Below are 16,600 nucleotides of genomic sequence, written 5' to 3' on the forward strand. Positions count from 1 at the left end.
AGGTCTGTCAGCCCCTGTACCCCACTATGATGCACGTCTCTAAAAACTGTGTACTAGTCCCAGCTTTCCTGAAGACCCTTTAGAGCTGAGTATCTGTGCATACGGCTTGAAGAAATGTTACCTAGCATCAGGTCACCACGAGCTGCAGGGGAAGGAGGTAAATGGACTGATAGGCAGTTAACCAGTGACATCGGCATGCCAGTGAAGGTCGTGGTCTTGCAAAGAGGACCCAAACACCAAGGTACACAATTTTCATTCAGGGGCATTTCCAGTGGAATCAGAGTTTGCTCGGGTCGTGGTATCAGCACGGAGCTCAAGATCCCAGTCCAGTAAAAGGCCTGGCCACCTAGGGCAAACGTTGATCCAGCTAAAAAGCCAGGTCTTCTCCAAACAAAGACCAAAACATGAATTCTATTTGGGGTGATTTTTATTTCAGATTGAGAAGCTACACAAAGAGAGAACAAATATACATTTCCATGACAGAAGGGAAAAAGAGAGAGCATCCTATTGTGTCACCCTTCTAATGCAGCAAACCATCTCAACCTGAACCACAGGACCGTCTTCTCCCCAGGCAGGCAGGGAGAATTTTAACACCGAGGAGAGCCCTACACAGTAAACATCTGTAATATCTCCCCCAGGGTCACACCCCCCAGACACAGCAATATGGTCCTTTTTGCATATCCATCTGTTCTCGGTAGATAATAAAAAGGCTGATACAGAGTCACGTGGATCAAACCCACTGCTTTAGAACAGGAACAGTTAGAGAAGTTCACAAGCATCAACACACCCACATGGCACACGTACTCATTGAATGGAGTGGTTGCTCTACGTGCATTCAGCACGAGGTTTTATCTGAAGGCAGGTACCTTTGTATCTGTCAATTTGGATTGTACTGGAGCAGATGGCAGTGAATTTCAGAGTTCATCCGTGTGTCACTTTATTAAAGTAATTAATCAAATGGCTTAGCATATAAAAATACAAGGATCCTCCCTTCTAATTAGAGCGATTTGTGTTCATGTAGAAATAAAAGCACACACATACATATGCACATCAGAGGCAGGACTGCTGACAGAAAACTTAGAGGATAAAAGAAACCCACTTTCCCTGTCTTACAGACTAGGCTTTCGTCTCACATCAGGACATCTTGTTCTCCCTCCTGTCTGCAGGGACAACAGAGTCTCTTGCCTTTGGTGCATAGTTTCAATAAAAACCCAAACAAGGCACCTGTAAGGGTAGTAAGGCAGATCGCGTACCTCTGCGGCAGAAGGAGGCACCTCGTGTCTTAGCGGTGGTCCTGCTGTCCCTGAATCTAGAGGGCTAATCCAAACCTTCCTCCTCCCCAAGTGTGAGTGAGTCAGTCTCAGTTTACCACAAAGAAGCAGCAATTCCTCTTTGCTTTGAAAACGAGGCACATCTCCCCTTAGCAGAGGTACACACGGTTATTTGTACTGCTACTCACAGTCTTCATCCTGCACAGCACACGCTTTGTGCATGACCTTACAGAAGTGCAGCCAGGATAGCAACAGATTTAAGCCTAAATAAGACTACATTCTTCAAAGACTGGAATATTGAGGAATGGCAAACATTACCTCTACATTGGTGCTCAGGAAAGCAAGGCCAACAGAACATGCATTGTGGGGCAGACCAAGGAGGCAGTAAGGGCTAGGTTGGTCACAAGTTTTTGAGTTATTAAGTGCAAAATGTGACTAAGGTATTGCCTTCACATAGGGTTGTTTGTTTTTTTTCGGCCCAGCTCCTCCTCTGAAGTTGAATCTTTGTCTTTGTCCCCTCAATAACAGGATGTGAGACCATCTATGTCCTCACGTGGAGCTAGAATATCTTTAAGTTTAATCCATGTGCTATAGAAGCCTGGTCCTGCTGGGGTCTCTGCAGATTTTAAAGACTGCAGCAGACCCTGCAAGAGGGACACAGAGATGGAAAACTGATCCGAATATCAGGAAGCCTTGATTCTGCATCAGCACTGACCATCTAGAAAACACATTTTTCTTGTGTGAGGCAGAAATTCATGAGAGTACTGTGAGCACATAAAATGCCTCTAGCTGTAGCCAGCAAGTATTAAAAATGTCCCTTTATTGGGCACTTTCAAGAACATTATCTTCTTAAGAGGACCAACTCAAACCCCTTTGCTGCTGGGGAGGTATCATCCCCATCAGAAGTCCATAGGCCACTGAAAGCTCATGAAATTACGTTAATGCACGCTAGCAAAGGCCCTGGCTCGTGTATTTTGTGGCATTCCTTTGGGTTCTTAAAAAGCTGCCATCTGTACCAGTTAATACTTGGGGTATTTTTATGGTTAAGCACATTTTTTTTCTTCTATGGGAATGTACAGCAGGGGTTTCAGGCCATGTGCAAACAGTTTCCTTAAGAAAAGATTTCCCTTCTCAATTTCTTTGTGCAATGTGTAACAGAAATCAAGTTGTACCAACACACCACACACAGTTTAACCTCGGTTACTAAATACATGTCTGCAAAGAAGCTGATTGTTTTTCTCAGTGTTGTTATCAGAAGGACCAAGTGAAAGCCACCTTAAGGAACATCTAACACTGAATTTCTCGGTCGCTGTGGCTTTAAACCACACCGTTAACTTTGCATTACAACAGGGTTGGCTCAAAATTCATTGCCTCGTGCTGGTTCTTGTTGGTATGCCTGCTTGCCTTGCAAACAGCATCTGTGGCCTTGTGGGAACTAGCAGCCTTGGCTGCAAAAAGTCTGTTGGGTGGGACACTGAGTCAGAGCAGCTGGCCTGCTCAAACGTTCAGAGCCATCACCTCCTGCTGCCGCTAAGATCAGTGGTTAAATCCAAATGAGATTTCACAGGTGATGAGGATGATGTCTGCTGTCTGATGTCTGATGTCTGCTGACACTGAGATAGAATCAGGCCCTTAAGGACCATGCTGTGAACTCTTGAATGAAAAAGCTTTTCCTTCCTATATTAAAGAATCCACCCTAGAGAGAAGATAACCCTCCTACTCCTACATTTCTTGTCTTTCATCCTCCCTAAAAGATGAGTGATCATGGTATCAATACTCAAATGTATTTATAAACCCTCAGATGTTAACTTCTTTAGGGGGGTGAAGTTTGCTAGCTACCAACAGCTCTTTGGGATTCGAGGTCTGCTCCTAGCCCACCTGATGATTCTTCATGAGATTCAAGAAATCATCCTTTTCCTTTTTTCTGCGCATATTCACTGCTAGAGCTGTGAAATTAACTTCCTAGGATGATGCTTCAGATGCAAAGACAGAAAGCTATGGGAGTCCTATAAAGCTCTTGATCACTTTTTGTGCAAGTATTCCAGGGGCAATTGTCTCGATGCATTGCCTAATGTTTGGAAAAAGTTTAAGAGCATTTGCCCTATCCGTTTCCTTCCTCCCTGAAACAGGCGCAGCAAGTGAGCACGGCTTTCATCAATACACTCATGTAGATAACAACAAGCTCGTCTTTGTCCTCAGAGAATAATGGCTACCACGCATTTATCTGAAGAGAATTTGTCTCAGCTACTGTGCGGGGAGGAATGTGGGTCAATCCCTGATCCAGAGCTGTGCTGTCATTTCTCTGTGGTCACGGCGAGCAGCCAGGAGCAGCTTATCAGAGCCCCACGCTGCTCTGCTGTACGTGTAGCTGTTGCTCAGTGACAGTGTGCTTCGGAAATATCAGCACTCAGCCTCTGCCTCCCCTTGCAAAGCCTCGCCAGTCAGGGGGCAGGGATGTGCATCGTCTCTAATACATGCTGAACAAATGCCTGCAGTCTTTTCTGTTGCCATCCATATCAAAATGCCAAGGAAAAGATGCTTCCTTCAGTGCCATAGCTTCTTTGAACTTTTAACTGCCCTATCCTTTGTGATGCTCTGCCTCCAATCCTCAAGATCTTCTTTTTCTCCACCTTTTCTCCCATACCGCCACCGAGATGACTTGTCTTGTTAGCTGAAAAGCTCTTCCATTGAAGCTAGATAAAAACTAAGTTGACAAGGCTCTTAATTTAGGTGTTAAATCCATGGAGAGGCCTGTTGTTTTACCTAAATGTGGGCTTTCATGGCATCCTGGATGGAGATGGAAGGAGGAAGACAAAGCAGAGCAACTTGATCTGACTCCAGCTCCCACTCTTCCCATGAGTTAGCCCAGCAAATGGATCTCCTGTCAGGCAGTCGTTCACATTTTAGCACAATGCAGCTCTGACTTCATGATGAATACTTTAATTATTTGATTTCTTTCCGATTTTGGATAAATTTATTATTATCCAAGATTTAGTGCGCTTTATCTTAAGAGTGCTTTACACTATCCTCCACATCATTGCCTGTGAGAGACTGGTAAGTATCTGTAAAGCTAATTTACAGAAAAGGAAGCACAGGCAGAGAATTTGTGTGACCTGCCTAATTCTGTGCTGTTCCATCAGTCACAGGATCAGCCATTACAAGCACGTCTGGAAGTGACTGTAAGCTGCCATAGCCCAGTCAAAATTCCTGAAAATGTGACGTTTTTCTTTGGCGAGAGCTTGTCTTTTGACCCCTCGACTTCCTACCTCAAGCACGTTGCTCATGACCTGTGGAAGGGTCAGGGAAAAAATGACTTCCACCAGAAGGACGTTTTCTAGGGACTGAAAAAATGTGCGGTGCTAGCAGAAGATGGGAGTGAAGATTCAGCCCAAAGTGTTGACCAACACTACAGATCTGTGCAGAAAGAAGCAGTGGCTTTGTACCTTAGGCAAGCCCAAAAGGAGGCAACCTCCAACATATGCAGAGCTGAAAGAGGAAGCTCTCGTTTCAACAACGAATAGTCTCAGCTTTCATTATTTCTACTGTAAAATATTAAAGCACACACAAGAGAAGTAATCTAAGAATGGTTAGCACTGGATCGTGTTTAACTCTGGCACTGCCCTTTGGAATTACTGAATCTTGCAGTGCAACTACCAACGTGCTAGCAGGGACTCAGCTAAAGCTCAATTCCTGGTGATAATGGGTGTTTACTGAAAATATTCTAACAGCAGCCAAGTGCTGGCACCCTTCATTGCTCACTACTGCTTGTCAGGCAGCCATATCATAGCACAGAACCTTTCCCAGGGTGAGACAGATGCTGCCCAGCACTCTCTGAGCAACTCTTAAACAGTAACTAAGCCTCACAAATCCTTGCTGAGGTAAGGGCAGGTGGAGCAAGGCAGAATGCAAAAGACATTCCCATGGACCAGCTGAAAACTACATCCATCACACACAGAAAAGCTTAGGGCATTTCAGAAAATGCAGTGAGATGAAGTAGTGACTGATAAAGCACGGAGTGGAAATTCTGTCCCAGAGAAGAAATAAAAGATGGTCCAAGCCAGTCAAAGGCACTTCACTTAAAAAAAGCGAAGGTAAAAGGGAAAGAACAGGGTCAGAATGAAAAAAGCACTGGGTATGCCAAAGGCTTGCAAACACTTCTCTTCCATATTCCTGTATTTTTCTCCTAAAAAGCAATCATGGCATTAGAGGGTTGGGCATCAGCCATTTATCAGCCTGCTTTCCTAAGATGAAGAGGCTTTTCTGATCACAGGGCTGCTATGTATGTGCACCCTCCCTTTTCTGACCAGTAATACTAGAATTTATTATTATTTTCCAATCCCATTGCACCAGCGCAGCATGAAAGCCTCCATCATGGTAATAAATGATGTATATACAAGGAGGTGCCTCCAATACTCCTCTTGAATTGAAAGGATGTGACCGGAGCTCCCCTTGTGAGAAACAGCTCTTAAAAAGGAAAAATACCAGTAGGAATTCACTCTTCGACCCCAGACACAAAGCCATCAGAAGCCTAAAAATGAAATGAAAACAAATTGTGGCAGGAAAGGCAATGGCAGCTCCCAGTTGTGAATACCTTAAAGAAAACACCAGAAGGGATAAGAAGGATTTGTACTTTCCAAAAGACTAAAACCAAGCAAGAAAACCAGCATTATCTAGATGGAATTTATTTCCTTTTGAAATAAAAAGCAACTCACTAAGGGATTCACTTTTACAGTCAAGTTGGGAGAATTCATACATCCGCTCAAAAGACACTGAAGTACCATACTTGGACAGATTTGTGGAGTGCCTGGGTAAGAGCAGAGCAGGTGCCACCAGCTGCACCTGCACTGCTGCTGAGCACCTTCTTAGCCAGCTCACAGCCTCATGGTATGAGGCCGCATGGGGACCTGAAGTAGGAAGCTCATGGCGTAGCGCTGCGGGTCGAGGACTGCATCTAAAGAGAGCAGAAAAATGCACGTCCTCCAACAGCCCTTCCATTTTTCTCCCAGAGACCTTACCTGAAGACCCTGGCCACTTAAAGCAAGTGGCGAAGTCTCCCATCTCAGTCAGGACTCACACTGTTACAGGGGCAGCTGTTGGAATGTGTCAATTATTTTTTTTTACAGTCCAAGAGAGTGCAATAACAGATCTTTTACATTTGTACCTTAGGAAAAAATAATCTGAAGCCAAGCAGAGAGCCCTAGGAGATATGACAAGGCCATCGCAAGGAATGGTAACATCACAGAAAAATAAGAAATATAATTTCTGACACGGATAATAACAAAAAAGACCAAGAAGATATTTGGAAAAGCAGTCATTACCCAGCATTCACGCTTGCACAGAAAACTCTGGGATCCCTCTTGCTGTGTGCAAACAACAAAAGAACTGGCAGCTTTCTAAATCTAAAGTAGGACTTCTGCAAGATTACAAATTTCTGGCAAGATAAAAGACTGGTCCTAAATACTTAATGGTTCATATAAATCCTATGGCACCTGCTTCCAGGAGGAAAAGTATTAAATTTCCTTTGTTAAATTCCAGCTATAGGAATGATTCGGCCTCCTTAAAGCTGACTGCTCTAACAAGCTTTACACAGGTCTAGACATTCGCCTTGATGCAAAACATGGCAATCTGGTAATGGGGACTCAGAGAGGCATTCTTCAGCAAAGACATTTAGCTTGTGCATTGCTAGTGGAAAAGATTAAGACAGCTCTGAGATAATTGGCATTAATTTAACCATTTTCTGGGATCTATTGCCAGAAAGAATGCCCCACAGCCTACATCACACTGCTTGGAGGAACAGGGTACAATCAAGCAGCACCACAGGGAAGGAAGATCAATAAAGCAGTGGCTAGGTGTTGTCTGTGAGGACACCCAGCCTTCACTCACCCCTAAAGTACTTTCATCTGTTGGCAACATTAGCTCTGGGGTGAAAAATCAAAACTGAGCAACTTCCTATTCTCAAATGTTGCCGTGACGCTTCACAGGACTTACTGTTTGGGTGCTGCCTGGTCTCATGTCTTCAGCTGAGCTGAATGTGTCATGGTGAGGGAGAGCATCAAAGGAGCTAAATGTCTGATGGGAGATAGAAATGCATCTACAGAACCCAGCCTGCAGGGAACAGTTTTGATTTCCAGTTCTCCTGAAGCATCCATATACTGTTTCAGAATCAAAATATTTGCAGTTCTGGTGCATTCACATTTTTCCATGAAACATTTAGACTTGTTAAAAAAAGGGGGGGGGAGGGGAGGAGTGTAACACACAACCATTTTTTCAAACATTTTTCAAAACACTTCTTATTTGTTGACTTTCATTGTCAGCTACAAAGCATGCTTTTAGTTTCCTGAGTTAAAAGGAGTTCGGATGATTCTAATGGGAGGAAATGCAAAGTTTCAGCAGGTCTTGATCTGCTGAAAATGAAATAATAAATATTGGCCAAAGGATGTCCCTAGAGAGTTGTGTTTGTCTTCTTCCATTTTTAAATTGAGCCAAGGATTGATCAGACTTTGCGGACATGGCTATAAATAAGCTGGTTAAAAAGAAACTTCACCTGTAGTTTCACAGTGGGCTGACTAATCCTTTCTTACTTTGTTTGCATAGTTCTGCAGCACACGGTTAAACAGCCAGTCGTGACGCACTCACTGTGTCATCCCTCAGAGGTGGCCACATCTCATTCTGAGCATCTTTTTGCAAAATTCATTGTGTCCCTTTACCAGGAAAGGTGCTTTGCAAATGAAGGCTGCTGCTGCTATAAAATTGGAGCTGCCTCTTCCTAGTTCCGTGAACATAAACATCAGCAACTGGGTATCTTTCCAAGATAGCTTCCTCTGAAGCAAGAGAGGAGAAAGAAAAGGGGAGACTTATCATTATTGTACATCAAAGCTAAGTGTAAATATATATTACTGAGTTAACAGTGTGGAGGACTGACCACATGCACTCATCTTGCTAAAGCAGCCAAAGGAAAGTGTCACAAGTCCAGGCAAATCTTGGCGTATGCACAGCCATCATTTTGTAACTACTTGCTGTCCAAAATGCCAAGAGAAATCAACAGGACCTTTGCAATGTTTGCCGGACTTTGATCAGGTTTGGGGTGCAAAATCAGGAAGTTTGTGGTAAAGGAAAAAAGGTGGAGTCAGAATCCAGAAGCATCTGGATCAGCTTCAAGCAAAGTTTACCATCTGCCATTAAGCGTTACCCCTGCCCAGCACCACCCAGAAGTAAATGTAAGCTGCTGCTGGAAGAACATTGTAACAGGACCGAACTTCTAGCAGGATCAGGTATACAACTGTCCTAATGCTCAAAGATCACTGAACGTTTGTAACAGGACCAAATTCCTGGCAGGATCAGGTACACAACTGTCCTAACACTCAGAGATCACTGAACATTTGTAGCAGGACCAAATTCCTGGCAGGAACAGGTATGCAACTGCTCCAGAGATCACTGAGGTTAGAAACTCACCTCCTTTCTTCCCCTTTCAAGCCAACAATCAGACCTGCCTGTCGTCAGTTCCCACATGTGTTCAGATTTTTTTCTCCCCTGTTCAATTTTGCCGGAAAAGGGATATGGCTTAATTTGTTTGGACTGACCCATTAAACAAACATGAGCAGGACATGGAGTGCTAGCAAAGGTGCATGTGTGTTTTCATGAAGGGAACTGACTTCTTGCTTTCTTAATGTCACAGGCAAGCCTCTTTTAGACATATTTATGCTGGAATGGACTCCACATTTTTCAAGCCCCAGAGGGATTACTTTAACAAAATTCGTGCTTCCTCTGGACTTTTTTCTCAACAGCTTGCTAAGAGGGGAGGAGAAAACCAGTTCCTGATCTGCTCTAAGATATCCTTCGTTTGGTTCCAAAATGTGGGAATTACTCACCAAAAGGCAAGAAAGCTGCTATGAGCTGCAATGCAGCGGGGGAATGGAACAAGGTTTGGACCCTTGTGATTAATTCAGATATGACACTTTGAAAAAAAAAAAAAAAGAAAAAAAGAAAAAGCTACTTTCCAGGTTCTATTTGACATTTTCAAGTGACTGGAGAACAGGAGAGGAAGCGGAGTGGGAGAAAAATGTTGCTTCATATTCCGTGTGTAATTGACAGTAAGTGTTTCCAGGCAAGAAACTAAATTAAAGCAACATTCTCACCCACTCTGGAGTTTCTAAACTGCATCTCCATTTGAACAGCAGCACAATAAGCTTACTAATTTCTCCCTACAATAAGCACTTATTGGGATTTGCCTAATTCCCCACCTCCAACTCATTAGGGCCTTTACTAACAGATCTCTTGTAAAAACAGGTCTCAAATGGCATTGCTTTCCCCTACATGTATATGTGTGTGTCCATGCAACACATATATACATGTACACGTGGGAATTACCAAAACACTATTATAAAGCCAGCGTTCTTTTTCGCTGCCCCTTCTCTCCCCAACCCACCTCCCTCCCCTTCCCGTGGTCAGCAAATTTCAAAACAGACTGGAACTGAAAACTTTCAAGAGCCATCCAGCCCTTGTTAGCACTGCAAACGTCTAGGTGCGTTAACAAGTCCCCGGTCCACTTCTAGGACGTGTGTTAACAAACGGCCTCTAGTTCACAATACTGATTCCTTGGATTCAGGGTCTGCTGTACTGGTTGCGTTGGAGACTTGGTTTTTGTGGGTTACCAACGGCGACGTCTCCTCTTCAGACTTGCTGTTAGCAACTGCTTCTACGCTGACTTCTTTTAGCTCCTGCTCTTTTTCTTTCTTGTCTTTTTCATTCAGGTAATTGAGGATACCTGCTCCTAGGGCGTCCCCTTCCACGTTCACAACTGTGGTGGTTCGGTCCCTGGTTAAGATTAAAAACAAGAAAACAAAGCAGTGGCCTTTTAGTTTAAGAGTTACAACACCGTAAGGAGAGCCAAATTCATCTCCCCAGATCCACTGACATTAATGGAGCTAGAGATGGGAGATGTTGTTACCGTAGGTATTTTCCACAGAAATATTATCGCCATTTCAGAACTAAAAACGTGCACAGGAGAGGGTTCAAGGCAGGCCCAACTGTTACTGTCAACTAGTTCTGTCTCTCAGCAGGTCGCAGCAATGCTGCTGCTGTTTCTCAGATGTCTTTCTTTTTCCACCCTTCCCCGGGCCAGCAGGTTTCCAGTGCAAGTTCAGAGCAGGAACTTGATTTAGGCTTATTCAGAAAGTGCTTTGGAGCACACAACTTTGTTTTTAACCATAGAAAGACATCTTAGCCCAAACATGTACATAAGGTGTCCTTCCAAAGGCAGGCAGAATGACTGGGTTCTCTAGGTTTCTTGCTAGCAGCACCTGTCCTATCTTCAGTCCTACAGCACAAAACCACTGTGTCTCGGGGTCAAACAGAAGATGTTTATGACTCAAAAAAACCAATTTCTCCAGTGCCTTTTGAGATTTCCATTAGTAATTCTGCAGCATTACTTCAGCATGTGCTTAACTTGTAACTGTGGTCTTCTTTGGTAATTAAACAGCTGGCATTAAAACGAGATACAGGGCTCTTCCGTCCCTCCTCCCTGCTTTTCTTACCACAAGGCTGAATTCCTCAGCTGGAACAACAGTGTTGACCACAGAGGGATACTACGTATTTTGAAACAAAAGCAGCCAGCGTGACACAGGCTAAGGGTAGCCCAGTGAGAAAGGAACAGCAAGTTTTACGCTCGTGCCTCCAGGCAGTTCCAAGTACAGCTTGTGGAAAGCACAGCTACCACTGTAATCCCTCGGGAGATGAGACACGAAGGGCCAGCCAGTGCTTTGCCTGCCTCTCCTGTCCTTTGGAGGTGGCTGGTCCACAGGTCGTGACAGCAAGAGAGTTCAGTAGCCCTAACAAAAATGCAGGAGCAAGATCGAGCTCCATAGATGTGTGTTGGTGTGTGAAAGGAAGGAGGCAATACAGCTGCCTTCTTCCCCAGCCTTGGCAACTCAAGACCGTCCTCAGACATCCAAATTTCCACATCTTCCGTGGAAGCAGGCCATCTGTATAGAGAGGCTGCTGTTTCCAAACTGCAGTGGGGAAAGACTATGTACATCTAAACCAAGAACTGTTCCCAAACCTGTTGAGTGGAAAAAATCCCAGTGGGATCCAGATTGCTTTACCTTTACTGGCCAGTGGTTCAGCACTACCCGACTTCAACCAGCTGGCTTGAGAGCAGTTTATGCTTTTAAATTATCACATTGGGCTTATTGCACTAGTATGTAAAGTGCAGGCATGTTGTAAATCCTAAGTGCTCAGAGAAGCCCTTTCAGTTTGATTTTTTCTAGTATTCTAAAAACTCCTGATTTTCTAGTACTTCTAAGGACTGCAGACAGACGGGCTTGTTTGAGAAGAAAAGCAGGGAAACCCTCTTCCAAGAGCTCATTTAAGCAATAAGAAAACATCTGCATGTGGCATTTACTTTTATCATGTGACTCGTGGCTGGGTCCCCAGTACTTAAAGCAAATTTTCTAGGCTTAATCTAATTTAGGTGGGACAAAAGATAAATTAAGGTTTTAATGAGGACATAACTACATCAGTGGTGAGATAAGCTCTTCCCAACAGAGCTGGGCAAGGAGATCATCTCTCATGTTTCAAGGAGGGAAACAGCTCTTGGAAAGGAGAGAAGGAGCTGAGCAAAGGTCTGACCTCTTAGGTCTTTCACAGAAGATGGAAGGGAAAGCTGATAATACCGTGTGGTAAACTTGTGATTCCCAGCAGCACGTTCCAGCTGTGACAATGCCCACATTTGTGATGAATGCTGCAAGGCCTCTGTGTGCCTGCCCTGCCAATGGACGGCAGCTCTCTGTGATGCCTGTGTCGGTGTTTTGATCCGTCTTGCTTTTATACTTCAAACAATAGCTGGCAACAGCTTCTGATGAAGACTGCGGCACACATATGGCTGAGAAAGCTTTCCACCACTGTTCAGATTCAATTTCCTTTTTCCTCCTCCCCTTCCAGTGTCTAACTAATTCCCAGCAGTGTCAATACCTTCTTGAACAAACTTTTAACAATTCTTCTTGGGGGAACTGAAACCAGGGTGAAATATGTTTCATTAAGGGCTCAGTAAAAAAGCAGAAGAGGGATTGTAGCATTCTAACTGCTTTAACTGAGAAGGGGCTGCCTTTTCCATCATTCTTCATCACCTGTCATGAGTTCCCAGCCACATCTGGTCAAGTTTTATTTTATACTGCACTACTTTGACTACCCTGAGCCATATTTCCAGCTGAAAACGCTACGTGTCATGCAACAGCACACACATGTGGCCTGAAGTACTTACACAATCCAGTCCACTGCTAATATCAAAGACAGATCGTTGGTCGGAAGTCCAATGGCCTCCAAGATAATAGCGATGGTGAGGACTCCTCCGGCTGGGACCCCGGCTGCACCCACGCTGGACGCAGTTGCTGTCACGCTGCAAACCAATTGGTGTTTCTGGTTAGCATTACAGCACACATTTCCCCGCTAGAGCAATTGTAAACAAAGACTACAGCAAGGACACGCAGATCGTTTGCTTCCCAGGCAAACCCCTTCCTGCTTGTTGATGCGTTGTAATGGGGATAGAGTACAGTTGCTCAGCAGGCATCTGCAGCAGCTACCAAGGTAATGGTTCTGTTTTTAACACTATCATTGCCTTTTTTGGGGGGAAAAACAAAACCTGAGCTATTTCCCACTGCCTTACTATTACATCTATTTCCAAGTCATGTATTGGTTCAAAGATACCGAACACATTTTATCTTCTGGCCCAAAATACAAAAAGGTAAACCGTGCCATGCACTGAAAAGGGTACAGAGGAAGCTTGCTCCACAACAGGGAGCAGCACCATCAAGGTAGGGCAATGCCGAAGCTAATTAGCTCTGACCAAGACTTCAAAACCCAGGCTGACTGCTGTGTAGGACTAATGTGCTTTAAGACTTCATCTCAAAAGTCTGAGTATGCTGTTCATAGACACATGCTAATGGCACTATCCCTGCTCTGTGTTTTGCTTGCATCCAAACAGACCTGAAAGTAGTGCATGTGCTAGTGGACATGGATCCTGCACCTTTTTGTTTGCAGATGTCTACAGTTGTATTTTCCTCGGGCTATTATTGCGTAGTCCTCAGGCCTGTGTTAACGCCTGAAAGGCTAATTTTGCCATCTGCAAGGAAAATAATGCCCCAGCCCTGCCTTAAATAGACAAACAATATACTGAGAAATGCAGTAAGGAAGGAAATAAAACCTGGCCAGGAAGGGTAAAAAATGCAAGGTCCTAAGAGGTATCTGGTAGATACAGCTTATGGATTCTCGGCACAGTGAGGGGCTAGAGCTCCTAGGATACTCACTTCAGGGATTTGGGGGAGGGAATTGAAGAGAACGACACTTCACAGGATATGGGACCTGGGAGGGTGTTCTAGGCATGGAGAGGAGAGAGTCCCAGACAAGGAGGCAGGACTGAGGTGGTAGAGGAGATAACGAGGAAAAGCATAACAATCAGGAGGGGAATGATCATTATCTGACCTGGGAAACCAGTGATGTGATGTTAAGAAGGGCAGAGGTAAACAAGAACAGTCTTCAGTATGAAATTGATACAAAAGGAACTGAGAAGCTGGCTGGAGGATTTTCTAGGATATTCAGAGGGTAAATATGGGGTAGCTTTCTGCTTAGAGCAGCATGCCACAGTTATTCAGCGTAACAGCAAATGGAGTTAAAGTTGATCCTTAAAGAAGGAGACAAATTTGATGCGAGGAACAGCTTTAAACAGCTCAAAGACTGTTTCATAATTCAGTTACTCCTCCCAGGTCCCACCTTTTATTAAATAGAGATTCTAGCCAATCTTCTAAAGCTTGAAAGATTCTGTTCTTTAATGACCCTATAATTATGTCTCATAGCAGTTTGCTAGCTTGAAGTCAGAGATGTGGAATGCAAACTGCTAGCTATTAACAGGGAGACCACAGGCTTTAATGTGTCTGGGGGCCAGAAGGATGTGGTTACAATAGCAAGCAACTTACAGAATAGTGAAGATTTGCCCAGCATTGAGGTCAACATTGTTCAGCTGAGCAATGAACACGGCTGCCATGCACTGAAAAATAGCAGCTCCATCCATGTTCACAGTTGCACCGATAGGAAGGATAAACCTGCTGATCCTGTGGTCGACTCCATTGTTTTCCTCGATACACTTAATCATTGACGGGAGAGTGGCTGAGCTAGAAACACAGAAAAGGGAAAAAAAAAATCAAACACAAAGCATCAGGGTGCACTGAATGGCAAGTCGCTGTCTCATGACTATCATATTTCTAACACGCTGCAGAACAGACTGTCAAGAAGATGATGCCATTTTGTAGTCCCTCTCTGTCATGACAGCAATGTCCCTCCTTGTTGGCCCTGAGCTACAATATTTAATAATCTGCCTATTTAAATAATAATATTTAAATATCTTCCATCCAGAAATAGCTGGTAAGGACTCAACCTCCAAGACGCAAGAACTCATGACCTGACTCAATATGAGGCATAATAGCGCAGTGGAATGATAAGGTCTCAAAACCTGCTGCACTATTACTTTCTCAAATGAACCGACACATCAAAAAACACTGCTGGACTTACTTCTTGCATTATAAACTGTAAGGTTTCATTCATAAACTCTCTCCTACTTTGTGTTTAACTGAGCTCCTGTGACAGTCACGCATCTACTCCTTTTGGAGATGACCCGAAGTGGTTTTATTTAGTTATGATCTTTGATCAGGAGCTTGCCCCTTGGGAAAAATGTAAATGACATGCTCAATAAATTGGCAAACTTTGGTTACGACAAATAAAAGCTGTTCAGGCCAGAGCTTTGAAATCAAGAACGCTAAGTCACTTTACTCTAGCTAATAAATCTGCTTTACCCCTGCAAAATCAGTCTACAGTTGTTCTAGATCCTGCTGAACTTGGATAACTAAACATCGTGGGACGAAGTCCCTCACTACTGATGCTCACTTTGCCTAAAATTGAAAGGACAGCTGGCAAGATCTTTTTAAGGTAAATACTTTCACCTTTTCCCCCCAGAATTTCCAACTCAGCATAATGTTACATTCCCAGTATCTTGAGGAATTGTTTTCAACAGCTAATTATCAGTATTTCCTGTGCAATGGGCTGCTGACAACAGTGTGACTCCCTGTGCTCAGTAGCCTCTTTTTGCAATCCCAGGAGCAGTATTTTCACCCCAAACTCAACACAATTTGGTGTTAGGATATAACCAGCTTGCAGCCACTAACACAATTGGTCTATAGTCCCAGAAGACGCATGGAAACCCACCTAGAGCAAGTGGCAAAGGCAGTGGCAAACGGTGTGATAAGTCCTAAGAGAAAACGGTATGGATTTTGACGTGTGGATGCAAAATAAATGAGCGGCAGAATGATTCCTCCATGGATGAAGTGGCCCAGAATAGAGGCGAAGATGTATTTTCCCAGGCTGGTCACCAGGAGCACAATATCTTCCATTTCCACGATCTTGCTCCCAACAAGGAACATAATGCCAATAGGTACATACCTGTGTGAAGAAATATGGCCTGCCATTAAGTACAATAAAAATAAAGCACCTTGAAAAACATGCCGTTTTCCCCTCTAGAGATAACATTCTTCTAAGAATATGCTGCTCCTACTGAAGAGAAGCACCATACCCCACCATACACTCAGGTTACTCAAATTTGGAAGGGCTCTCCTACACACTCGCTTGGTGGAAGGCAAACAGTCAAACTGGAAAAGCTCTGTTCGCCTAGACGCTCAGAGAAATATCCAGGAAAATGCAGAAAGAAAGCCTAGCAAGAAGTAGAAATGCTGGCTGAAGCTGAAGACACCAATGTGACGTTTTAGTGCATCAGGGAGGAAGGCAGGCACAGACCCAAAGCTAAGGTCACTACTGAAGGGAAGGCAGATGTTCAAAAAGGAGCAGTATCGTGTCAATGGAGTGGAGAAAGAATTGGAAGAGTGAGGTGAATTTAAAGGTCATTAAGACGGTGGACACACTGGGTGCCAACACGTTCAGTGTAGGAAAGAAGCAGTTATGCCCATACCAGTGACCCATACTGCAGAGCTCAGCTAAAAGCTGCTGCTGCACTTGCCAAAGCAAGCAATTAACTCTGCTATTTGCCTACTAAAGAAAGGCTAAGTCAAACGACCAGGCTTCCAGAGCCTCCCTCAAGCCAGCAGCCACGTAGGTACACTCCCACCTCTCCTATCTAGAAATGTCGTCGGACGTCAGCGTTTGTTTGAAGTTTTCTTTGTCAGAAAGGCTTGGAACTGTTCCAGGGGAAGGGCCACATGTGGGCCACAGCCACACCTCTGCCCGTAACAGTGCAGCTGAGAACAGCCCTGAAAAGACAGAACTGCTCTTACATC

The 16,600-nt window shown here is 44.1% G+C and overlaps 1 protein-coding gene across 1 annotated transcript in view; it reads right to left on the reverse strand.

The window, feature by feature from the left end:
* Positions 1-409: 409 nt before the first annotated feature.
* The window catches only part of SLC1A4 (solute carrier family 1 member 4), a 34,226-nt gene continuing 18,035 nt past the window's right edge, over positions 410-16,600 (reverse strand). Inside the window, exons 5-8 of the mRNA XM_005018152.6 lie at positions 15,519-15,752; positions 14,237-14,431; positions 12,529-12,663; positions 410-10,085 (exon numbers count right to left, since the gene is read on the reverse strand). Coding sequence (XP_005018209.4) covers positions 9,851-10,085; positions 12,529-12,663; positions 14,237-14,431; positions 15,519-15,752 — 799 coding nt within the window. The 3' untranslated portion in view covers positions 410-9,850. The remainder of the gene's footprint in view (positions 10,086-12,528; positions 12,664-14,236; positions 14,432-15,518; positions 15,753-16,600) is intronic.

Source organism: Anas platyrhynchos, chromosome 3 (assembly GCF_047663525.1).
Source record: "Anas platyrhynchos isolate ZD024472 breed Pekin duck chromosome 3, IASCAAS_PekinDuck_T2T, whole genome shotgun sequence".
Lineage (NCBI taxonomy): Eukaryota > Metazoa > Chordata > Aves > Anseriformes > Anatidae > Anas > Anas platyrhynchos.